The sequence below is a fragment of the Pterocles gutturalis genome, unplaced genomic scaffold, assembly GCF_000699245.1.
Source record: "Pterocles gutturalis isolate BGI_N339 unplaced genomic scaffold, ASM69924v1 scaffold20439, whole genome shotgun sequence".
NCBI lineage: Eukaryota > Metazoa > Chordata > Aves > Pterocliformes > Pteroclidae > Pterocles > Pterocles gutturalis.
In genome coordinates this window covers 608-26,515 of record NW_010131154.1, presented here as the reverse complement: position 1 = coordinate 26,515, position 25,908 = coordinate 608, and the positions used below count along the sequence as shown (strand labels likewise).

General features: G+C 40.4%; 1 protein-coding gene across 1 annotated transcript in view; it reads left to right on the top strand.

Moving 5' to 3' along the window:
- POLR3B (polymerase (RNA) III (DNA directed) polypeptide B) overlaps positions 1-18,276 on the top strand; it is a 78,968-nt gene extending 60,692 nt beyond the window's left edge. The window contains exons 23-27 of the mRNA XM_010080512.1: positions 3,570-3,673; positions 4,576-4,742; positions 7,033-7,146; positions 12,833-13,006; positions 17,877-18,276. Coding sequence (XP_010078814.1) covers positions 3,570-3,673; positions 4,576-4,742; positions 7,033-7,146; positions 12,833-13,006; positions 17,877-18,006 — 689 coding nt within the window. The 3' untranslated portion in view covers positions 18,007-18,276. The remainder of the gene's footprint in view (positions 1-3,569; positions 3,674-4,575; positions 4,743-7,032; positions 7,147-12,832; positions 13,007-17,876) is intronic.
- The last annotated feature ends 7,632 nt before the right edge of the window (positions 18,277-25,908 follow it).

Genomic DNA, 25,908 nt, shown 5'->3' with positions numbered 1-25,908 from the left:
GCGTCCGTGTTTGTCAGAAAACTGTAAAAGCAACCACATAAAAGATATCAATTCTGGAAACCTAAATTTCTCCTGCTTAGAAACAGAAACTCTTAAAGGACAAAGGTACTTTTTGGGTGAGAGGATCTTTATGCTCTGTCAGGGCCGTGTGGAGGTACATGGGTGTTAAGATGCTGTGGGGTGTGTGAGGATGGGGGCCATCATGCGTAGTCACAGGGCTGTCATTTATTGGCTGGCATACAATAGTGAAAAACACTGCCCATGGCTGGTTTATACTTGCGTGTTATACCACTGTAGATGTCTGATTTAAGTTTATTCTAATTTAAACTGTTATCCTTGCACTAAACTACCATGCTTATTAATCCACTTTTTTTTTTTTTTTTGAGAGAGAGTGATATCTTAAAATAGCTTGTTAGCATTTTAACTAATTGTCTCTCTAAGGTGACATTATGAAATTGATATACAAAGTTTTTTTCCTAGAACTTAATTTTGTTTTCAGTTGAAAAGAAATGAGATACAGCAAGCTGCTGGATGCTTTCTTGCTCAAATGTACAACCCTCTTGTTAGTCCACATGAAAAAAAACACATTAAAAATATTTTTTGTTTTGTCTGCAGCCTTTTCTGGTTAATGTTTGATTCTGGTCCTAGATGAGCACTACAGAGTGCATAGGTGAGAGCAGATTCAGACCCAGCGCAGTATAGCTTGTAGTCTGAAATTGTATTGCAAAATTTCAGATGTAGCTTGTAAAAATATTGAGGGGAAGGGAAACCAAATTATTTTGTGTGTCCTGTGTAAATGCTGGGGAACAACTTTCATGTGGTGTCTAAATCATAATCAATTAGGAAATCTTAAAAACTTGTAGTAAGAGCCAGAACAAAGTTGCCTACTAGTTTGAGTGTATCCTGTTTATGAGTATTGTATGGGGAATAGTTGGGCAGCTGAGTTCTTACTTGGACAGGGCAAATTTGGAACTTGAGGCTGTCTTAAATCCAGCCTCTTCTTTTCTCCTTTACTTTTTTTTTTAGCCAGTTGCAAGTGATAATTCCACTTACATGGATTAATTCACTTGATCACTTTTTTGCAGCTGCTCGGCAATGGAGAACCGCTAGGCTTGCCTTTTACTGCCCTACTGCAAACCTGGCTCAGCAAGCGGGGATGAAAAGGGGTAGCAAATTCGGGAGCTTACAGTGCAGACCTGCAAGCATTAGTCTCTTAAAGAGCTTCTGAAGGCAAGGGACTGCAAAATAAAATCAAGATTTACATTTGAAATGAATTGCTGTTACTTGCTTTTAGAAGTAACATTGTATATAGGAAAGGTGTCTTTCAGCTTTTTAAATGTTTTTTATGAGAATGGACTTTCTTAAAACGTAGGGGAAGAAGCAGCTTCTCTCTGTTCTGTTCTCTAAATACACATAGACATGCTATAGATCTGTTACAAACTCGGCAACTTCTTAAAATACAGAAGCTTAGAATTGAGATCTTATAACTTTCTCTTTTTTTCTCTTTTCTCTTTTTTTTCCCCCTGTAAAATAGAAACTTTATAAATGACCTAGTGATCTTCACATTGCTGGATTCTGTCTAAATATTTTGTTTTTAACTTCTAAGCTCATTATGCTGTCTTTGTGTTAACTTGTATTAAAATCTGTCAGCTATGACTGGTCTCATAACCACAGTCAGCGGACCAGAATAAGTTAATTATTTACTTGTGTCACTAGTGCTCTTCATCTAATGAAATGCACAGCTGTGTTAGATCTGCAGTTGGGTGTGTAGGTCCCATTGTTATACAAGTCAGCGGAGGGTAGAAGCCGCTATGATGGAGAGCCCTCAGTTCTTTCTGCTGTTCTGCCTTTCTGTGTCGATTTCATGGATCTTTTATCATTCACTTTCACACAAAACAAACAACACAGTGGCTGTCTGCTATGGGAACCAGCTTGGCATATAAAAGGTTTTCAGAGCCTAAAGTAATTTTAAGTTAGCTAAGTTTTAATTTTTGGCTTACAGGTGCCGCGAAGTCCAGATGCAACCTAATGCTTTCTTAGAAGTAAATGTGAATAAGTCAAAATGTGCCATAATACATCTGTAATCAAGTGTTTATTTATACAATTTTAACATAAAAAAGCAGTGCACACAAGAGATAGTGGGTTGGGTTTTTTTCATTTTCAGCAAATGATTGCTGGATGGGTGGGGAAGGGTAGAAGGATGTTATTGGTTTATCATAATAGAACAATGAAAATTAGTTTAAATAGATTTAAAAACTAAATACAACAACCCCCCTCTTGCCCCAGACGCTCCAATCCTTTTTTCTGCTCCCTTCCCCCATACTTACCATTCTCATTCTGTTAACTAGTGTCCCACACACCTATCCCTGTCTTGCTTGGACAGTGGAAGAGGAGCTCCCTCCTGAGCAGACGCCAATATCCCCCTGTGAACTGGCTGGTCAGGGGATGCCTTTTTAGGGATGTAACCAGCACCCTCAGTCTTCCAGAAGCCCCCTCCGCTCCAGGACTGTTCCCAAGGCATGCTCTGGCAGTTGCAGCAGGCTGATCTCAAATAGCTTGCAGACTTTTTCAGCTCTAAGGGCCTCTGGAAGAAATTGTCCAACTGAAACAGTAGCTTTGGTTCAAAGGAGTATGGGCTTAAGCAGCTGCATTACAGCACGTGAATTTGAATGTTAGATCTCTTGGTCATTTATAGCTGCAGTATTTTGATCTGTAGAATTCACTGTAAAAACAGTTGTAATGGTTGGAAGGAAAATTTTGGAATGTCTGCTAGACTATTTTAAATGAGTTTTCATGTTTCTATTTAATCTTTCCCAAATAGTTTAAAGTTTGGGGGGATTTGTTTGTTTTACATTCAATACTGATGGAGACTGAAAAAAGCTTCCAAAACTTTTAAAGGTACAGTTTGTGTTTATGGACTGACAAAATATAAGCAGTGGAGTGGGGAGTGGCTTGTACTTTGTAATTCATCAAAAGCAGCCTTTGCTCAGCAAGTGAATGCTACCTGAAAAAAAATCTTTAACTCTTTTTAAATTTTTTTAAATTATTTTTTACTTATCTCCTCTCAGTCCCTGACAAAGTCATGACTTTTGTTTTTTATTCAAAATATTTAGCAAAGATACATATGATAAACAAATTTTGAATCAATAATAATTTTGTATGTCCAAAGAGATACTGTAAGAGGCCCGGTTTCTTCTTTTTTTTTTTTTTTTTTTTCAGGAAATGATAGCGTCAGCTTTAAAAACTGTGTCTCCCTTGAGATGTTCCAGTCTGACTGGTCAGAAGTCTCTGGTAGCCTCTGAAAACTGCATCGAAAGCTTTCTTCCCTAATTTGCTAACTCACAAATCACTGTGAGCATTATGTAAGGGTATGCTAATTTTGCCAATCCTGTCACAAGGGCTGTCTTCTAGCCTGCAGGTTGTAAGCACTGGTCATGGTAATGAATCTGCGTAAAAAGTGATCCATGAGAAAAGAGAGGAGGAGGAAAACACTAAAGAAAATCTGGTGATGAGCGTCAGCCCTGCTGGTGGTTTGCTGTTTGTGAATTGAAATGTTTTCTCTTCTGCAGGGGTGTGTGGATTGATTGTTCCTCAGGAAGACATGCCATTTTGTGATACAGGGATCTGTCCAGATATCATAATGAACCCTCATGGCTTCCCATCGCGTATGACGGTTAGTGGTTGTGTTACAATTAAAGAGACAGTGTCCCCCAATAGGGAAAGTGAAGTAGATTAGCTGGAAGAAACAAAAAAAAACTTTGAAACATGGTTTCACTGAGAATATTGTCCATTCATCACGCCACACGCTTGCTCTCCTATAAGTATTCAGCCCTCTGGTTTGCATGTTTTGAAACATCCTACTGTAAAAGGAGTAGGGATGTGGGCTGTTTGTACGTTATTGTAATTTTGTTCTATATCAGGCTGATGGGAAAGCAGCTGAATACCTCACTTGTGCCCTTTCTGTTTGAAAATTTCTTACTCTCCTTCTTCCTTCCCTATTGCCTATGCCCATTAAGCTGGCTGGGGGCAGAATGTGAGGCGAAGGTTGGAGAGGAGTTTCAATAGTAGTTCTACACCTATATAACTTCTTACATTATACATGCCTCCCTGGAACTGATGCAAGTCTCGCACCTGTGCTGCAGGGTCACACTAAATACCTCACAGCCTGGCCCTTGTATGGGCCCCGACTGATTACTTCGTACAGCTTGTGATCTTTTTTTCCTTTGTTAGCTTCTTCCCTTCTGCTCCCCCTGTTGCACTGTAGTGTGTTAATCTCTGAGGCTGTTTCCTAGAGCAGAAGGCCACACTGGATCCTGCTCATTTTCCAGACAACAGGAAGAAATGGAACTGCCTGACTCTGGACCTTAAAGGTGTTCCCAGACCTTGCAATGAGTCCAGTTTCCCCCCTTCATGCAGGAGTGCTCCCTGTTAATGGGCTTCTTCCAGTCCTCCCACTGCATGCAATGACCCAGCCTGCCATCTTGGACATTTTGCCTGGCTAACTTCCACTGTGACCAATCCAGCAATGTGCCCATACAAGTGAGCAGGCTGTTAACTCTGCTTTTCTTTGCACAGGTAGGAAAGTTAATTGAACTCCTGGCTGGAAAGGCTGGGGTCCTTGATGGCAGATTTCACTATGGAACAGCTTTTGGAGGCAGTAAAGTTAAGGATGTGTGTGAAGATCTTATTCGCCATGGTTATAACTATCTAGGGAAGGACTACGTAACATCTGGTATCACTGGGTAAGAATCTGCTGTATAGATTTAGACATTTCAGGGGAGTGGGGAAATCCTGTTGAGACACATCTGAAAAATCTCCTCATGGCTCAGAGCTCAGGAACTTTCTCTTATTTGCAAACCGCTCTGTGAGATGGAGGAAAGGGGCTGAAGAATGGTGCTCTTCCTTTTTTTTTTTCTTAGCAGTATTTTCTGGTTTCATGTTTTAAAAATTACTAGTATTTGCTGGGCTGTAATGTGAAAAGCCCTCGTAGTACATACGAAAATCTCCCAACAAAAAAGGTAAAATCAAGGTTTTCTTTCTAAGAGGTTGGAAGAAATTTCAAGTTTCTGTTGGCAGCAAATCTTATATATGCTTGGAATCAGATAAGCATTTTCATACTGACTTTAATAATACTGTAAAATATGGATTTGGCAGGTGTCTGTTCTTTGGGAAGATTTTGTATGTGCTCTTTTTTCTTTTTTTTTTTTTTTTGTCTTTCGCTTACACAATGATTCAGTCTGGCATAGTGCTCTAATCTGCAAACTTCCTGCTGTGTTGATCGGGCTGGCTTCTGAGACACAGAGTTCAAAGAACGTAAGATAGTTTAGGAACAGGACAAGGCCATATGGCTCCACATGCCGGCCCTTCCAGAACATATCTTAAGCCTACCTTCCTGCTATTTTTATTATCCTCCCAGTGCTATTCTTCTCAAGGAACAAGTTTAAGTCTCTCTTGTAAGTTTTTTTAGATACTTTTTGATTTTACTTGCTTTTCCTACCAACTTCTTCCATATGTTGTTTCTCTTTTTGTTTCTAAGGCATGATTTTGTTCTTCTTACCCACTCCGTAGTCTATAACTTGTATACTTACCCACTCCATAGTCCATAACTTGTATATCAAGTATCCTGGTGTTTGAAACACTTCCTATTGATACATCTTGATAACTTTTAACAAATCTGACTAATCTTGTTTCCTAGGGAGAATAAAATCATCTAGTTCTAAAAATCCCCTGTCCTCAAATTTCAACTTTGTAGTACCCTATTTAGAGACTGCTTTATGGTACTGATATTCTTCCGAGAAAATTTCACGTGCTTAATATTTGTTATGAAATTTGAAGGCAGAGTTCATAACTATGTGGAAGATGGCAAATTCCAAATGTCTAGTTAAGTTTTATTATTTTCTTCAATAGGCGGTTTTGGAATAACACTGCATCATGTCAGTAATGACTCTGAATGGGAGGAGCAGTATTGTTGTCTCTTGCTTGTTTTTGCATTGCACATACTTTTTTTTTTAAAATAAATCAGCGGCAGTGCTGAGCTTGTCTGTGTTAAATCTGGTCATTCTTCACACTGAGGGTGGTAGCTGGGAAATGACTGAGTACTTTCAACTGTTGCTTTCTCATCTTTAGGTGCTTATGCTGTTCTTACAGTTCAGAGTATTTTAAACACAGAAATCTTTAGCCATTACTCCAGCTCACTGTGCAACACCCTCCATACTGCTTACAGACATTCCCAAGCTGATGCAAGTGTCTAAACATGCATCTCGAGAGCCCTTTCACCCTGCTCATCTGAGCCCCCAGTGCCAGCCTAGGCAGTGATTTTTGTCCCATGGGAACAGCTACTGAGCAGTGCTGCAGGGGCAGGTGTGCTGATGCACAGCCACTCAGAGAGGGCTTACACCTGTCTGAGTCTTGTGTTGTGCTTCGAAGTGGTGCACAGGGAGAATTAATGGATGGGAAGACTGTCGAGCTCATAGTGTGTTATCCTCGCAAATGCAAATTCCTTGAAGTGCTCATGTAAAAATGATGTTTTGAGCATTTATGCTGCATGTATTTGTTTACGTATATGCTTACATTTGTTTTGTGTGTGGATGATGTAAAGTGAAGGAATGGGAATAGAAATATCTTAAGTCACTCTCCAGAGTCTGACAGATTTACAGTCTTTATTGGTTGGTGACACTATTGAAACACTCCTGCACAGACAGAGGAGGAACTTAACATGGTACACCTGAAACAGGTACCTGCAGCTACAGCAGCAATTCTGTGCAGCATACAGCCAGAGTTCAGGAACTTTTTCCTCACTAGGGTGGATACAGCAGGATGTGGTGCTGGAAGTGTACTGCTCTTCTGTTCAGAAGGGTTCCCTGTGGTGTCTTCAGGCTGATTGCTCTGAAAGCCTAAACACATTTTTCTAGCACTCAGGATTCTCAAATTGTTTCAAATTCCTCCTGTACACAACATCCTTGTCTCTCTTAAGGTAAATATATACTAACTGTGAATATTGGTTTTATTTTCTTTTGTTTTTAATTCCTTCAGGGAACCTTTGGAAGCATATATCTATTTTGGACCTGTGTATTATCAAAAACTAAAGCACATGGTGTTGGATAAAATGCATGCAAGAGCTCGAGGACCCAGAGCGGTGCTCACCAGGTATTGTTACAGGCTAAGCACAAAATTCTTAGTTCATATTCAGAAGCGTGCCCAGCTCACTGATGATTATGGAACAAAGTTTGTTTACCTTTTGATACTTGATACAAAATGCTATTGCTTGTTAATGCACAGTTACAGACTAAAAACTCTCACAGTAGACTGTGGCAGGTGGTTTTTCTGAGTGTCCGGGTGTGCTCTATGTGGTCCAAAACTGAGTTTGGTTCTCAGACTTCGGTTAGAAGTTGGTAAAAATGCCACCTGCTGATTCAGAGTGTACACTCTGGTCCTTTCCTGTCAAGATTGCTTGTATTGTAGGTATTTTAGGAGGATTTCTTTTTTTTTTTTTTAACACTTGTACTTTTACAAAATGGGGTACAAGTAGAAGGAAGACTTTTTTTAGTATTTCAGCATCATTTGGTATTCAGCGGATTAATACTGATGTGACCCATGTCTTCACCTGTCAAGGCAAAGCAAATGCATTGTCCCCAGTGTAGTACAAACAAGCATTAGAATAATGTGCATCCCTCGTATACAGCACTTTGCCTTGCAGACTCTTCCATTCAACTCTAAAAATGAATTTAGGGTTGTATGTGCTGGTCCACGGTTATCATTCAAAACTGTGCAAAAGAGTGTCACTTTCACACTAACAAATTGCAAAATTTACAGAGATGCCAACAATAAATCTCCATTTTATTTGCCCAATTAAAGATATGTCCTCAGTTCCTTTGGAGTCATGATCATTGCACTAAGCCTGAACTTGGTTTTCTCTCCAACAAAAGGTTAATTATGATGTTGATGTCTGCAGGTGTCAAATTTTGAAGTCAAGCAGATGTAGTCTGAGTAATAGGTAATATAAACCCCTGGAGATGGGCTTATATTATCTGGACCTTTGGAGAATTTGAAGCATCCTGCTTTCTCTGATATTACTTGCCTTTTTTCTGTAAAGTCTAGCAAGCTTTTTGGCGTTTCAGCTCTATGGCTGCTTGGACTCATGTTCTAAATTACTGATATTCCTGGTTCACAAGAAACAGTTCAGTGGCAGAGACCTTACTTTGAGGAGGCTTCTAGGGAATTGTTTATTCCACCTCTCTCCATCACAGTAGGATTATTTGCTAAATCTTGCCAGAAAGTTAATTGCCAGCTAGTCTTGAATATTCTAGCAAAGATTACTCCAAATGTCCTTTGCCAGTCTTTCTGGACTATCATGTATGCTGTTCGTACCTCACCTACTGCGTGGTGGTACTCTTCTTTTTGACCAGTCCCTTTTTGTACTGTTTTTAGATGTAAGCACAAAGTCATGTTTATTCTGACCTTATTCTTCCCTATAACAAGCATTATTCTTATTCTTTAATTTTTAATTTATTTTTATGTCTCTTATCATGTGCTGATCCACTTCTCTTGCCCTGTCTGCCTGCACAGCAAGTTGGCAAAGTCTGTCCTCTTAATAGGTTCAGCTTCTACCTGTCGACACGCTAGTAGAGAATGGAGGGGCAGGTCTCTGCTGTACCTGATTCAGAAGTATCTTTCTCTGTTCCTTTTCATTGCATATTTCGTTTGCCTTTTGGCTTTCCAACCTCATGCTCCCTCTAGGACAAACTGAAGTTGTCTCACACTTTCCATGGAAGTAAATACCAGTGGTGGAACTGGGCAATAAACGATTAAAAGTTTTTGTAACTCTTGAGTGAACTTTTCCACCAACCATCTTAAGACGAGCAAGTGTAACACAAACAGTTTCCTACAACAACTGCTTGCCAATATGAACATAAGTAATATTCCCAAATAATGGACTGTCTGGCCCATTCTCTCCTCTTCAGTGTGTTAATCATGGTATTAGTGCTTCACATGAATATGAAAACTTGCTGTCTTAGCTAACAGTGCACACAGCTGGTTTACTGGAGCTCCTAGCTTACTCAAATCCCTTAATTTGCTTTCATATTGTCTGCCCAACTTCTCAGCTGTTTAGAGATATTGAATTTAAAGGAAACCTAAATCCCAAGTCAAGGTAATGTTTACATGTAAAGATGAAGGTGGTGTGATTTCCCTGACCCCTTACTTTCTTTGAATGCTTTGTTCCAGTCAGTAGCATCATCCTATGTAGCTAGGGCGCTTTATTTGACTTTCAGGAAAGCTAGTGAATGTTCAATTTATGCTGCCTCTTGACTAGTCTTTTAGGAATTTTCTTTTTTCTCCTCAACTAATTAAACTTTTGTTATTGACATCGCCTCTGCTGAGAGAGTCTGCTTTGCCAGCTTTCATACTCCCTATTGTTTTATCATCCACTGCACTTCCTGGAGAGTCGATTGCCTCTAACATTGTTTTTTGTTTTTAAAAGCAATCCTGTAACAGCTTCCAACATGGAATTTGTCTGTCATTATCTTGAAATGTATTTTATTATAGATCAAATGTACCTTAACTGACAGAGCAAAGGTATGTTTCCATCTGGAATAAGGCAGAAGACTTGAGTTACTTGAACGTCACTGGTTCTAGATATTGTTCTGATTGAAACAAGAGTTTGTAGAATTGCAAAGCAGCACTCTTTGTCAACACAATCAAAAACCACCAGGATGTTGCCCTCTGAATTGATATTTGTTAAATGAAATGCAATACTGAATTTATTTTGCCATGAGTAGTTGACAATTAATTTAAAACATAGTTCTGTATATGGTGTTGCCTAGCTACCCAGTTGTGCTAAATCTTTTTTAATAGATAAGCTACTTTTAGTTTTCCTTACAAGAGATCAGTAAAAGCTTTCTGCATTCATAGTTGTTTTGATGGACATTGTCAGAGCTGCCACCTGCGTGTCTTTTGAACTTGTAACATATGCCTGTCCCTATTATACTGCAAGGGAGTGCTGTGATGACACTGGTCAGGACTCCTCTCTGTACTCTGGGGCTGTGGGAGCATGGTACGCTCTCCTCCTTCAGTTTTTCCAGGTAATACTCCATTTCTTGGAGATGAGACAATGACTCCATTTCAAGTTAGCCTCTGTTTTGCCCTAACAGGCAGACAGGAGATCTGCTGAGACCTAGAAGACCTGCTCTTATTCATGGGGTAGACATTCACCTCTACTGGCCAATGAAACAAGAAGCAAGGCCATAAAGCTAAACCCACTAGTCTTCCAGAAAATGCAGAATTAGCGCCAATAAATTCTTAATGTGCTTAAAAACACTGAAGTTAATTGTTTTATGCTTTTTTCTAAATGCAGCAGTTAAAGAGTATGAAGACCACTTAGCCTTATATTTTTTATTTAAAGAATCACTGCATTTTATTTAGCACTTAAGAATTTTAACGGCTTTCTATATTTTTTTAATGTGAAAAATATATCTTTTTAATGGTATTCCCAAACTTATTTTCAAGAGTCTGCTTTGTTTTCAGAGTGTTATATTTAGAAAAAAGAATGGAAGTAGTTGCCTAGGGCAACAGCTTCAGTGTACGTGTGTATAGAGGGAAAGGGGAAGCACAGATGCTTTATAAATGCTGTTTTAACATTTTAAACAACTGTTGGTGTGAGGAATTTTCAGACTCATGTGAGCCAGAACAAAGATCCAGTAGACTTAGAGAGCATAATATACACTCTTTTCAAAGGCCCAATCTCAATATTGAAATTTTTGCTACTTCAGAAAACTACTTTTTTCGGAGGATTTTGTCTGTTGTTTGTTTGTTTGTTTGTTTTTTAAATGAGCTTGACATTTATAGTGAAACACTTAAGAGTTTAAGACTCAAGGTGGGGTTTTTGGTTTTGGGGGGCTTTTTGTGTTTTGTTTTGTTGGGTTTTTTTAAATGGGATTTCAGCTGCCTTAGAAAGATTCATCCTGTATCTGCTGGAAGATCCATGGCATATCACCTCTTAAAGGGCTGGAGCCGAGACCCCATTGTTTTTCAAGATGTTTTATCCTCCCTTAATTGTATTGGGACTTTATTGGGGCTCACATTTCTGAAGCTATTTTGGCATTTTATTCCGTGGAACAGCATCTGGTGAACCTTTTGAAGGTAGGCTTGTGCATTGATTAATATTATAGAAGTCAGTTGGTAAAAGGAACTCAGGCATTCCTAGCACTGCAGCAAATGCCTGTATCTTTGGAGGCCCCAACTGCTTTTAAAATCTGCTTCTTGGGACTTCAGAAGAGAAACTGCATTCACCACAGGGTTATTCCTTTAAAAGTGTCTGAACAGTGATGGTGCCATCAGCTGGGGAAGGGGCCCTAGGGAGTTTAATCAGGATGTAAACAACTTCTATCCATTCTCCCAACAGTGGGAAAAATAGAAGGTTGTATGAATGGAAAGGACTATTTGAATTACAAGCAAATGAGTTTTAATTTTCCAGTGTGGTCAGAGTAAGGGAAACTACTTCCCGGTAAAAACAAATACAACTTGCATCTTTAGGAGATATTTTGGTCTGGTAATCAGGTATATTTTTTTATACTTGTTACGAAAGATTGTTAGATATTGAAGGCTTTTATAAATCCTTTTCTCTGTGTTGCAACAAGCTGGCAAAAACATTTTTAATAGATGTAGTATACTTAACAAATTTGGTTATTTGTAATAATATAAACAAAATATACTCCAAAAGTTATGGGTCAGATCTGTCATTGCATACTCCAGGTGGGTTGTGCTGCTGCAAGTATCAGAAACAGCACATAAACACGGGGTTTCACTGAGCAGCGGAGTTCTTACAGTTGCAAATAACATTTTTTTTATTCCTTCTCTTTGCTGTCATGCTTCAGGGAATATACTAAGATTGAAGTATTTAATAAAATGCATGAAATATATTAGTGCTTCAGGAATTTGAGATTTGTTTTGCTTCATACTTCACTCTAATACTTGCAACCTAAGTGCTACTGCATTGTTGTGTAGTACATGCAAGTAGAACTGATACTGTATGAAACTGCAGAATGACAAACAAGACATTAAAAGTTTTGACTGTCCAACAAAAAAATGGCTTAAACAGTCATAATATTGTTAAATAATATATTGTACTTTGCCTTTTTGCCTCAAAATCTTTAGCATATACTTAAATTGTTTTTTAAAAACTTTCCTCTAGCACCATGAGGACAGGAACTCTTTCCAGAAAAGAAATGAGAGTTTGATTTGTGTTGAGGAACTAAAGAACCAGAAACCTATACAGTACAAAAATAAGTTTCTTAACTGTCAGACATGGAAAAAATAAAGTAGATAAGTGTTACTTTAAAAAAAAAAAAAAAAAGTAGGATTTCAATAAGGATTTAGTAATATGCATACAACTTGTTTGCTGCTTTGTTTTGGTATTCTATCCCACATCAAAAATGGTTTTATTTTAAGAATTTAGTCTTACTTAGCTGTAGTTCAGCTTTAACATTAGCTTGATGATTCGTTCATTAGCTGCTTAATATTGTTTCATTTAGTTAGCTACAAACTATAATGAAAGTCTCATCAAAAAAGAGTACTAAATCTGTGTCCAGATTGTCTTGGATACTGTTCGGTCTTTTTTTTGTTTTCACTTATTCACCTACTTTCTATGAGGTAAAGAGCTGTGGCCTGACGCTGCAGTTGTGACTCACAGAGCTACACCATACTGCTAGTGCAGAAGCAAAGATGAATTACTTCACCTTGAACAACACAGGTGTGAGATCAGCGACTCTGATTTGTAGAAAACTGTTGTCTGTTGGTCCTGTACTGTTCCTACATTTTTCAAGTATTTATTTTAAAGGCAACCCACTGAAGGTCGATCCCGTGATGGTGGTTTACGTCTTGGAGAGATGGAACGGGATTGTTTGATAGGTTATGGAGCCAGCATGCTTCTATTAGAGAGACTGATGATTTCAAGCGATGCCTTTGAAGTGGATGTTTGTGGGCAGTGTGGCTTGCTGGGGTACTCTGGCTGGTAAGTTATCTAACTGTAATGCTTTTTGTCAGTCATGGTGTCCTTTCCTCACTTTATGCATGTGACATGTTTCGTATGTGTTCGTATTTTCAAAAAACCCGTTGACCTCAAGTGCATAAAGCAAAGTAGTACAGAGTGAATGTACCTCTCATGTAACAGAACCTTGCCCTTGGTTATAGTGCTTCTCAGTTTTAAAGTGCTCACAGACACTGATTAACAGTCCCATGCACCTTAATCAAAACCAGTGTCAACATTCCAAAATGGTATTTGTAGAATTGGTGACAGGGACAGTTCTTTGTTGTGGTCTGATTTAACTTAGGACTAAAGTGAGTGTGTAGTCAGTGGGCCAGGGGTCTGTCCTGTTGTGAAGCACAGGTATTTTCTTTCACAGCCAGCTGTGCCAGTGGGAAAGGTTGCCTTCGCTCTGTCTACTGCCTCCCTTCCCAACCCCCCAATCCTGTATATCATCTATTTTTGAAAAAGGAAAACTAGCTGTGTCAATGTCCTGGGTTGTTCTGATGTCAGAAATGAGATTACTAATAGCCTAGGTAGCCTAGCCACAGGTCTTTCTGGTACACTCACATGTTGAACCTCACAAGGCTGAAGAGAGAGTGGGAACAGAAGAATGGGACAAGAAAGCAGCATCTCCTACTTTCTTGTTTTCTAGCTATGGAGTTCATAATTACATGCATACTGCTTTCTTTGACCATGCCCCTCCCAAATGCCTTTTGCTTTGTAGTTTTGTAAAACAAGGAGCTCCTCTTCAAAGCATTAAACACACCAATCTGATGTTGGAGCCTGAGACACAAGCAGCTGTCTGGTTGGAAATTCAGCTGGCTTCTGACTACAGCCTTGTCCCTAAGAAACTTATCTCTGGGCCAGCTAATGGTCTTGCTTTCTTACTCTGGCTCCTGAGCCAGTACTGAGTTCATCTCCTGCAAACAAACTGGTTTTCCATGCAGGGGAAGCTTAAAACTGGATGTCAAAACTATGTGGAGCTCACCATGTGCAACACTGTGGTCTTTGCTCTTAACTGTCTTTTCTCTACAGTAATTTTGAGATGCTAAATTTAAAGTTGCCCTGTAGCATGCTGGAAATACACCACTATTATTAGAAGGTAGGGAAACTTCTTTTTATGTTCTTCAGAGGTGAGGGAGATGTTTTGCTTTAGCCTGGTTTTGTTTTAGCCAGGCAGAAAAACAGACTTATGAGACCAATAGGAATTAATGAGATACAATGTTCTTGCAAGCTTTGTGAAAACAGGTGACCTGAAGTCCTATGACTAAGGGCGGAAAAAATAAATGGTGCAGGTTCAAGTTACAAGTTACTCTAATATTTATGTCATGGGAAGATGGGGAGTTGAAAGGAGGAAGAGAAAGATGAATTTCTAAATACCTCAAAAGAACACTGTTGGAAACTTGCTGCATCTTGGATATCAATATCAGTGTATTGGGAGAGGCAGGAAATTGGACTTTATTCACTTCAATGCTTTGAGAATTATTTTTCCATGATATAATGAAGTAGGAAAGTAAGGTGTGTTCTCGATTTGTAGATGTGTAAAAAGCGTCAGCTACCATTTCTGCCCTTGGTCAGACCTTTCTTCTGAAGCATGTGGCTTCTGGACAGAAGCCAAGCACCACCTTTGTCTGCTAAGAGCAGCAGCAGTTCTGCTCCTTGTGGAGCAGAATTTTGGACAGAGGTGGGTAAACACACGTGAAATCCAGAGGAGAGACAAGACCTACTCTGTGCATCCTGTTGTGGTTGATGATTATCAGTTGGGCATTGTCCTGCTGGCTTTTGTGCAGTATTTTTGAGAATCCTGTTTTTCTTGAGTGTGTGTACACCGTATGTAACAAGTGAGGTCTTTTTCTGATCCAGATCTCTTAAAACTACTGCAACGCAAATAACAGTTGAGGGAAGTTGTCTGAAAGGAAGGGCATGCCGTAAGTCAAACAACCAACCACTTCTAACAGTGGAAAGCACTGCCTTAAAAAACCTCATGTGCAGATGTAGCTCAATTATTTTTTTATAAGACCTTGGCTTTCAGAGCAGTCCTTGCAGATTTTCAGAGACCACAGGAAGTGAGGGCACCTTGAAGAAAATTAGGGATTTGACCTTTAGAAATAGTATTACATTTTATTTTTAAGGTGTGGTTAATATATTTAGTATTTTGAAGTTTCTAACAAAGCTTAGTAGCTCTTTTTAAATAACTGTGAAAGAAACCACTCTCTAAGAGCCAGACATTCTTGCAATGTGATTCTGTGAAAAGCTGTCTGATGTGTTAGAGTAATCAATAAGAGGTCGTTTCTGCTAAATGATATTCTGTGCCTACCAGTAGCTGAAGCAAGTGCCCCTGTAATGAGTATCACAGTAGAGACCAAGTCATTAAGAGAAACTTCCAAACTGGCCGTTTCAGTGATTCTGGCATTAATAAGACATTGCTGCAAGATACCTTCTAGAAACATATTGTTTGGTGGCTAGCATTAAGGGCACTCGTCTTAAGAAAGATGAGCTGTTCCTCCAAGACAAGGACTAACCAATGGATATATTTTTCTTCAAGACAGTAGCACCCCTTCAGTGTTGGGGCCTTAACTGGTACTTTTGGAGAGGAAGGGGACTGTTGTGGCAGTGACAGAATTTGTCCCTGTAAAAAATACAGTAGAAACTTACTGTGACATATCAGTTTTATGCAAATTTTATAACTTTGCTGTTGTACAGGTGCTCAGGGGCAGGACTCCACCAAATGCAATGAGCAGAATTTGGTGCTTTTTGATGATAAAATGAGGAGTTATGCCTATCCTTAGAGTCTGAGCATTTTAAAATATACATGAAGCAAAACTGTGTTTCTGGTCCAGATTCAGCCTTGGCACAGTTGCCCTTTCCTGTCCAGTTTAGTATCAATTCTAGTACCAAACGGTCTTTTAAGTACTTCAGTTTCTGTGATCTCTTGTTCGACAGAGCTTTGTGCTTATTGCACCTTAGCCTTTCTGGGTGCTCCCCATCCAGGTACAAAGCAGGCCCAAAATGGCGTAGCTTTGAGCTGCGTGTAGTTAGTAGTCCCAGCTCCTCAGTCCCCAGTAGCTGTTATCAGATGCCAGACATCTGCTCATAGCAGAAAAGTTGTGGCTCATCAGGCTTCCAGGGTTTGCGGGGCTTCTTCTGTTGAGAGCAATTGCTGGCTATGTTATCATCAGAAAATGGCTTCTGTTTAGGTCACTTCCTCTCACCATAAAATATAACTATCCCTATAAATTTGGACTAGGGGAGTAGTTATAAACCTGCAGTTGAGGTCTGTTCTGTTTTAAAGGCATGCTAGCTGTAACATTTCCCCTGTGTAACAGTCTCTACAGGAGAAACCTGTTTAGGGAAACACCTAGTTCAGTCTATTACGTTCTTACTGCCTACAGTCAGATTTAGTCAAAGCCCAAGCAATTACTGGGAATTAACTGCAGAAATGTTGTTAAGGCTTCTGTACCATTGGTTGAAAGCATTCTTGGTTTAAATAAAAAAAAAAAATCTGTACCCCAAATATGGAGCATGTAAAGGTCAGGGCAACCACACTTTTCTTGGAAAAACCCCAGCTCTTTGACATGCTCTTTAAGTATGTCTATAAAAGAGAAGTAGCAGAGTCTTAAAAAGTAATTGGAAGACTAATGCCGAGTCTCAGAACCAAGAACCTTATCGACAGTAACCAACTTTGTTGGACCTGGCCCCATTGACTTCCATGTGCTCTACGTCAAATTCACTGTTAACAGAAACAGATGACTAAGCATTGACTTTCTTGTAGCTGTTGACTCTCAGCCTCATTCTGTACCACAAAAGCATGTAGGAACTTCGCTAATTCTTCCTTAATTGGGACTTCTGACTGCCATCACTCCATGCCAGAAATATAAATTTGAAACACGGAAGCAAAAAAAGAGCTTCGTTAGGCCATTGGGTAAGTGATGAGACACTTTGTGTTCCCAAAAGCCTGGCTTTCTCAACTCTCCAAAACCAGAAGATGGAGTGTACAGGAGAAAGAGGAAATAGAGAGGTGAAAAACTGATAGTTAAAAGAAAGATTTTTGATTTCCTTTGTGTGTACATGGAGTATGAAATTAAATAATTTAATCAATTGCTACCACCACTGAATTTGAATCCTGATACTGGAAAGATGGCTGAGTCATCAGCCAACCGATTCTTGATATGGTCAAAGTTGTATCAATATGACAAAAAATCCCTCTCCCCCAGAATTTTAAGATCATTATTTGAGTAAAGAGTGCAAAGAATATGTGTTAAAGCAGTTTTACTGGTTTCCCATCTTGACTAAAGCTTTGGCTGTTCATGCAGAGAGACATAAGATGAGAGATGCCTCTTTTCTGGGCTATGAGTGTGCACTGGTAGGAGACATTAAAGGGTGAAATTGTGTATAGGGAAAAAAACTCCTAAGTGCAAACCTTCTTTCTTCCTGCCTCCCTTTTGTGACATATGTAAGAGACAGAAACTGGACCAAATAACCATGTTTTCAGAGATATGGAGCTTTGTTCACCTCCTTTCTCTCGTTACACAGTGCTGAATTTGTATTGGCAGTTATGTGAGTGGTGAAGAAGTGGAAGTCAGTCCCGTTAGCTACTGAGTGCTGTGATTCTCCTCCAAGAAGAGCGCAGGTTTAACATTAAGCTCCTATTGACTTCAGTCAGATTATTTAAGGGCTTAAAGTTATGACTTGCTTAAGTACTAAAATGTGTCTCAAGCACTCGGCTCCTTCTAGGACTGAACCCACTGTTTAAATGTAGGTGGACAAAGAAACCAGTGGATAGTGGCAACTGGGTTTTTTCTACAGAGCTTCATTTATGCACCAACTCTGACTTTCTTTTTGTTTGTTTCCCTAGGTGCCACTACTGCAAATCATCATGTCATGTGTCTTCTCTTCGCATTCCTTATGCCTGTAAACTCTTATTCCAAGAACTGCAGTCAATGAACATTATACCTAGGCTAAAACTAGCTAAGTACAATGAATGAGCAAGAGGAAAAAGATGGAAAAAAATACTTTACAGAAATTGAAATCCAGCATATACAACGAGAAGATTTTTTTGGTGAATGGGAAGAACTCAGAAACCTGAGTGGGTAAAAGGGAGGTGCAAGACAGTGCAAAATCTTTCTTACATATGCTACCTGTTTTTAAGTTGACAGGGGCGACTCTGTCAGTAGAATACAGTAGGAGCAGTTCTGAAAGCCTTGATTAGTCTGAGTGAACAGGACATGTGGGAATTGTGGAATACGGCCTTGATCCAGCAAAGTACTTGCATCACTTCAGACAACCCCATGCTTAGTTTTGAAAAGCGGTTTGCTGGACTAGGGCATGAGCTGAGCTAAATATACATCTTATTCATAGAGGTTAAAAATGTTTTCCAGACCAGTGGAATATGAAAGACTAATAAATGTTTTAAATAATACTGCCTGACTATGTTTATGGTTGTGTAAGGATGGTAAAGCCTTCTTATAATGTCTGAACCATTTTCCTATTCCTAAAGCATTTTGTTAAAGCATTAAAATTTTCTTAAGTAGTTTCACGCTTAGAGAAATGAAACTACTTTCTCCGAGATCTTGAGATCAGATATTTTGAGTGGCATTTCAATATGCAGGTGCATTTGTGTGCAAGAAATGGTGTGATTATATAGTCAGTCTGCTTTCAGCTAAACGCACGCAGTTTCCATGAAGTTCAAGGGAGGTAACTGCATATACACCAAGTGTGTGATACAGGCTACTGATATCCATTCAATTCCTACGGATTATAGTAGATTTAATAATACACTGTCCCAAAGCCTTGAAAAGATGGGCTGCAAACACTAGGTACTGATGCGTGCTGTCCTAGGACTATGGGCATAGCTAAAACTTTTTTTATAAACAAAACAAAAAAAAGAACTGTGAAGAACAACAAATCCTTCACTGACAGTGAAGCCCATTTGAATGACCTGAAAGGATTTATACAGGGAACAGCTGAATTTTTTCATGACATCTAAGGCCTAAAAGTAAAGCAGTGGATGAACTAAGAGTCACTTAGTACCGTAAACTCACGTGGGCCCTTACTCAGGAAAGCATATGGTTAACTTTTTAAGGAACGGAGTAGTCCCTCTGAAGTTGAGGTGATGTGCATGTTCAGGTGCTTCAGAGAAAGGCAGCACTCTAGATCCGTGGGGATAGCACCTATGATTTGGAACTCCTGAGATGCTCTTTGGCTCCTCGTATGGCTGAATTGTGCACACTGATCCTGACACTATTCTTGCAGTCATGTTGCTACTGTTCTCTTAGCTGCTTAAGAAGCACAGAAGAGTATCAGCCTGAGTGGGCTTGCTTGTTAAGCTTCCATCAAAATGCTTAAACTATTAGTTTTGTGTCTGGGCTTACAAATGAAGTCTGAAGGGATAGATTTTACTTTTTTTTTTTTTTTTTTTGCAGTTGGGCTAATGACAGCGCAGATGTCAACACAGCACAGGAGAAGCTCTTGAAGCACCTCTACCAGGCTCTGAACAGCTCAGGGTTATTTACAAAGAGTTATAAGAGAGTGACGTACTACTTCATACTGGAGGAAGTGGTTAACCAAAAGCTGCAACCCAATTAACAACCTTTGCTTTGCTCCCTGAGGTTGCCAGACTGAGGCTCCGGTGCACCAGCAGAGGGAGTGAGCCTCAAAGGCTACAGCCTGCTGGTGGGGGAAAGTTTTGACCTGCATCAAGGAAACTACGCTGAGGATAAGGTGTTCTTGCTAGCTAACTCTGTCTTAAGTGGCCTGAGCTGCAGGACCTTAAAGACTAAGCAACGTGTACATTTACACCTGCGGAAATTCAAGCAGACACAGCAGAGATGGAGGAGGAGCAAAGGAGTGTGCTCACGAGTAACCCTATTGAGGGAACAGGTCATGTGCAACCTGAGGGGCAACCTTGAGCTGATAAAAGCATGGGGATGAAAGGTTTTGTGAGGGTGAAGGAAATCCTCTGCGATAGGTGAAGTTTAGGAAGAAAGGGGCAGCCTTAGCAATGTTGAATGTAAAATGTAGGAACTAGAAATGTCTGGCAATAAGTGAGGGTCACCCCCTATCAACAATTCTGGTGATACCTCCATTAGTTCCATTTCTACATCATTGCCTGTGCATACACTGGAGGCTTATTTGAGTTGAAACTCTGATTTTTACTTTTTGCCTCTCTTTAAGAGGCTGCCTATGTTCCATTGCAATAGACACCTGCAGGTAATCTCTTGGCCATGGAATAAGCATTACAAAACCAGCAGCAGACATTGAAGAAACAGCTATGGATTCCTGGAAGATGGTTGGTTGAAGTGGCAATTCAGGGAAGGAATCCTACTGCAGCCAGGAAAAATTATGATGCATAGACTGATGAGGTAAAATACATCCACAGAACCGCAGAGCTGTCACATTACTTTCCTCTGGTGAGCCTCATCTTTGCAGCCCATTGAATTATCTTCCGAGCCAACCTCCCCTCCCCCCTTCTTATACAGTGAATGCCTTTGCAAAGAGGTCTCATGTCAGCTAACAGCTGTACTGCTGGCACTAGACTTGCCCAGATCTACTCTGCTGTGATTCTGTCCAATTGCTGAAGGAGATAAAATCTCAACACTTGACAAAATCTTAAGGCTTTGGCACATGGAGATTGAAAACTGCCATGAAGTTTTCATTCCATTGCAACTTCTTTATCTCTTCCTATTTAGTGTCCAGGAGAGGCTTTCTAGAAATCCTGTTCGGCATGAAGTTCACTCATGTTAGTCCCAGCTGAAATCCAGAATGCAATTCCCTTTCTGAGATAAGCTAGAGGTGTGTGCTGCTCTTGGAAGAGATATCTAACTCCGTATAGTATGTTTCAGTTGCCAGTTATTTTGCAGATAAAGAATTAAATGCTGTTCAAAGGTAGAAGCATTTACAGGCCTAGAATTCAGTAATAAAGTCACTACAAAACAAAAAGGTTAATTAAAAACTACCCCTTCAAACATGTCCAGCTCTACTGTTCTGTTGTGAGAAACTGAATCACCCTGTGAATGGGCTGCAAGATGCTATGGGGCAGAGCAAAGTACAGGTCTTTTAGCCAGTTTTGGAGCTGTGGGTAAGGTAGGTCACTTGTTCAGAGTTCAGAAAAACAGCATCACTTTGAGTCATTTACATAACCCTTACAACTTTTTTACTTTTTTTTTTTAAGGTGAATGTTTCCAAACATATTAACTAAAAAACCTCAAGCAAACAAACAAAAAAACCCAACAAAACAAAAAACCCAAACCAAACCACCACAAAAACCACCAAACTATAAAGAAAAATTAAACCAGACTGGCCAATTTTGGTATTCAAAGAGGATGTAATATGAAATATAGGCATACTGAGATTTAATAATTTTAAAATGTGGAAAGTAAAAGGGCTCCCACTAAGGGCAACTGTTTTTTTTTTTTTGTATTGTCCATATCTCATTAAAGAGTGTTGCTTACAAAGAACCTTCAATGTGCAGCAAAGAGAGCTTTTAATTCTTTGGACTGCCTACTTGTTGCTTAAACAGGGAGGAAAACTGATTAAAAACATAAACCCATGATGATGAGAAATTACTGTATGTAATTTCTCAGGTTTTCTGGTGGTAACTAGAAAAATATCCGTGGTTTATAGCAAAATGGGAGTACATCATAATTAAAAGCCTAAAAAGACTGAAGAATATTTTATCTGTTAGTTGATAGCAAATGACAAACTACTGAATAGTGCTGTGCATCTGAAAATGGGTTTGTAAGCCCTGCTCAGAACACACCTGTAAAGCCTGATGGTAAATGTAATTGGCATAACGCAGCTGCAAAACCAAACTAGAGGGGCTGAAAATGTGCCTGTAGTTTCTCTTATTTTGAGGCTCTTGAGGACTAGGATGGCCGTAGCACAAGGAAGCACAAGCCCTGAAACGACCTACCTGGCTCCCAGCCCTCCCACAGTGACCCACTGGAGCAGCCTGGGGAGCACCAGCCCTCCTCAGCCGTGTCCCAGCGTAAGCGTCTCTGGGCAGTGGCACTGCCAAGAGGCCCCTCCAGCCGGCCTCGCCTCCAGTTGGGGCCGAGGATTGTTTTACAGCCCATTGCTGACTCAGTGGGGCCGTGGGGCACTTGATGAATTTCCTTCTCCGAAGAGGACGTGACTTGCCCAGGGCCACAGAAAGAGCGTGCCAGAACTGGGATCAGGACTCCTCACTCCCCAGGTGCCAGACACGTGCTTGCCTTAAAACTGAGCACTTCATCAAACCGTAAAATCCCGCCAGATGGTGACTCTTTGCTATTATCTGGACCAGTGCTGGGAGGCTTAATGTGTGCAAGGCACGGTGAAGATCTGGATTACAGTTTCTTGTGTCTAAGGCTCAGAAGCCCAGAAAAGGATTCATGTTTTAGACCTAAATGCTGCTAGAAACCTAAGCATGTTTGAACCCAAGTTCTGATTTCAGTCCATCCTTCTAATGAAATGTTTCCATCTTAGCCTGGAGCCACCAGTTTCAGTGAGGGTGTTCGTTCTTTGGGAAGGGATAGAGAGATACAGGAGTAAGGACCGGCTACTTCACCAGCCTTACACTGTCCCTATGTACATGGCCCCAGTCAGACTCTTTTCTTCCAGGCAGCAAAGTCTGCGTGAATCAGCCAGTGGAACAGTTTTGCCTCTCGTTTAAGAACTCACTGTATGGACCCAGGAAGTCCATACACCCTCTTTGCCATAGATACGTATGAGCATACATTCCTTGAACATCAGAACTCTCAGTTAAACTCTCTCAGAAGTCAGTCAGAGCCAATACAGAGATGTATTTGCAGTTGGAATTTTTGAAAAGCAGTTTATATTGTCTTGAAGTAAACAGTGAAGATTTCTGTTGGCTGCCCTGCAAATGGGCTTGGGCCTTTGTTCCGTCTTCAGAAAAATCCTTCCAAGCTTGTGAGCAGGCCATTGCTCTTTCTATCTTGCTGATGGGGAAAAAAAGAGACCTCAAACACCCTAGATATTTCTCCAAATTACAGTTAGCCTTTTATTTATGTATTTCCTGAGGCAGGTACCTCTGAGATGTTTCCAATGACCACGTATTTTTTTACAGTAGCTTCGTTATACATGTCTTTGTCCCTTCCTCCCAGTCAGTATATAATCAGCATGTTAGTTCCAAATCGAAAGCAATTCCCTGCTGCTAACTGCAGCAGAGCCTTTGTCTTTCATTAGCATGTGTTTTGGGGAGCCACTAGACCTATGCTTATGCTTTTCCATTCCAGACAGTACATGGTAGTTATTGTCCACTCAGACTTAGCAAACAACACCACACTGTAAACAGAAAAGTAACTCAAGATCTAAGAAAATAAATCAGTGTGCTAAACAGCAAAGTTCTAAGTTCTTGCTAAAATTGTGTTCCAATAATGGAAATGGTTTTCCCTTGAACTCCTAGTGAATTTGAAATGTAAGTGTGCATTCAGACCTCACCCTGCCAGTCAGAGGCAGGCACTGAAGGTAATTCTCCGTGCTCCAGGCGGATCAAAAGAAACTCTTTATCAGTCAGTCATCCAGAAGGATATGACAGCTTCACATCCAGTTGTTCAGCAGTTTAGATGCAGTCTGGAATGGATCTTTCCTGTGTCTGTTGTCTGTAATAGCTTTTATGGCTGGCTCTTCTTCCAACACGCAGTACAAATCTTCTGGTAACTAGTACCAGCCACACACAACAAAAGCCAGCTGAATCTGGTGTAAGCTCAGAAATTGATGACTGTTTGCCCTTTTCTCATACTCAAGTCAGTAGGAGTCTCCCAGGCCGAGCGTTCCAGGCAGCAGCCCTAGGGGCAGGGGTTCTTCTGAACTCCTGTGGACACCCCTGCTACCCAGAAGAATGAATTCACTTCCTCCATGCAGGCTGAAGCTGAGCAGTGTAAACAAGGTGTTCTCGTGGGTCCCTTTTGGCAACCCTGGCACTGCACTTCTCTGTGAACCTGAGAACTGGAGCTGAGCAAAATTCCTTTCACAGCAATAATAAAAGATTATTTAAAGCTGACCTGTGCTCATCTTCAACAAAACTTGGTTTCAGACATGTCTACAGTTACAGCAAGCCAGCTGCAATTCATGTTACTTTTCTTTCAAACTAAAAAGAAGGTACCCCCTGACCAGTGCATGTGCAATCCATCGTTTGCATGCCTCAGCTCTTCTGCTCGTTTTCTCCTGGATACCTGCATATGTGCCTGCCCTGGGCACTTTCTGTCAGTGCTTGTGTCAATTAAAGCCTTTTGAAGGAACTGGTGCATGTGTTTACCTAGGCAGCCTTTTGATGTTCTCCTTCCAGTTCCTGCATCTGTCAGCATCACGCTCCCCAAGCACACACACAGAGTTTGTCATCTGTCAGCTTGCTCCATATCCTGTCCTTCACCTATACCTATAGCTTCTTCAGGGATGTTAATATATGTAAAATAAAGTTAACATTTCCTGTTCTGATAATAAGGATGAGTAAGTGAGAAAGGGAAGCCAATTGAGAAACAATCTCCTTCTCTTTTTCTTCCATGGAATTTGCCCATTAGGTGAAGATAGCAGAAACAGGGGAATATAGCTGCAAAGGAGGGTGGATGGAAGTGTGGGTTCATTCTGTGAGGAGGAGGCTGCTGGCTGAGGCAAGTAAGAAAATATGGAACCACTCACAGACTGCAGCCACTGCTAAAATAATGAAGTGTCACTGTGTATTTGGCTGCTGACAGAATCTTACAGTCTGTGCAGAGATAGATCAGATCTAAAAGGATCCCCTGAGTCAGTGAACTCAGACCCCTGGTATTGCAGATAACCATTTTACCTGGTTCCTTTCACAAAAGCCATTCACACTCCTCGCTAAAACTAATGCAGCTTCTTGTCCCTGCTAGTCTGTGGGAAAACTTCTCTACAGCTTCAGCCTAAAGTTGCCTTGGATATCTAGCTAAATTAACAGATAACAGTTTATAGTTTTGTTGTTCCTGTGACAACAATTCTATTGGAAAAGCTCTTCTTGGTGTTAAACACCAGAATATTTATGTTAGAGTCTAGTACTGATGTTTAGAGTCTAGTACCAGCATGAGCAGCTTTTTATGGCAAGAAAAGTTTGTATGGTCACAGCTCATGGGTACAACCAACTGCAGAGTGGAAAACAGTAGTGGAAATGTGTTTTTGAGAGAGCTCAAATTATCTGGGCGATAAATTGATATGAACTGTCATACCTCCACTCTGCCTCTGCTTTGCTAAACCATCAAAAGAAACCCATTATCAGACAGTCATCTAGAAGGATATGACAGCTTCACATCCAGTTGTTCAGCAGCTTAGAGGCAGTCCAGAATGTGTCTTCTGTTCCCTTGATGACCCTGCTCCTCTCTCCATGCACCAGCAGAAGTCTGTATTAATGTTTCTTGAATAAAGGTGTTGTGCCTTTCACAATAGCAAGAGTCCCTCTCAGCTAAAAAGACATCATCTGATGCAGCATAGGGTTAAAAAGGCTAGTGACTTGCAGTGCTTCCACCTGTAAGCTTCCAACCTGCAGCACAGGAGGAGATGCTCCACCCTTTCAGAATAAAATACTTCATTAAATGTCACATGGGATATCCAGAAGCACATGATGCTTTTTAAAAAGGCAAGCAAAACCCAAACCAGTAGCAATGACTGAGCTGTGGAAGTACAGCAGGGCGATCTGGCACACCGAGAAGGGGATGAGGTAAGCAGGAAGACAACAACGTTGATGTATTCCACGGGAACGTGGGGACGAGGACTAACTGGAAATGCAGGGAGTAATCAGATTGCAACAAGTACCTCTGGCCTAACAGAAGTGCCGCTGATGATCCTGCCTATGTATTATCACCTATAGAGAACATATGTCGTTGTATGAGCCCAAGCCTCTAGATATCCAGGCTGAGATAAATTCCATCCTTCTC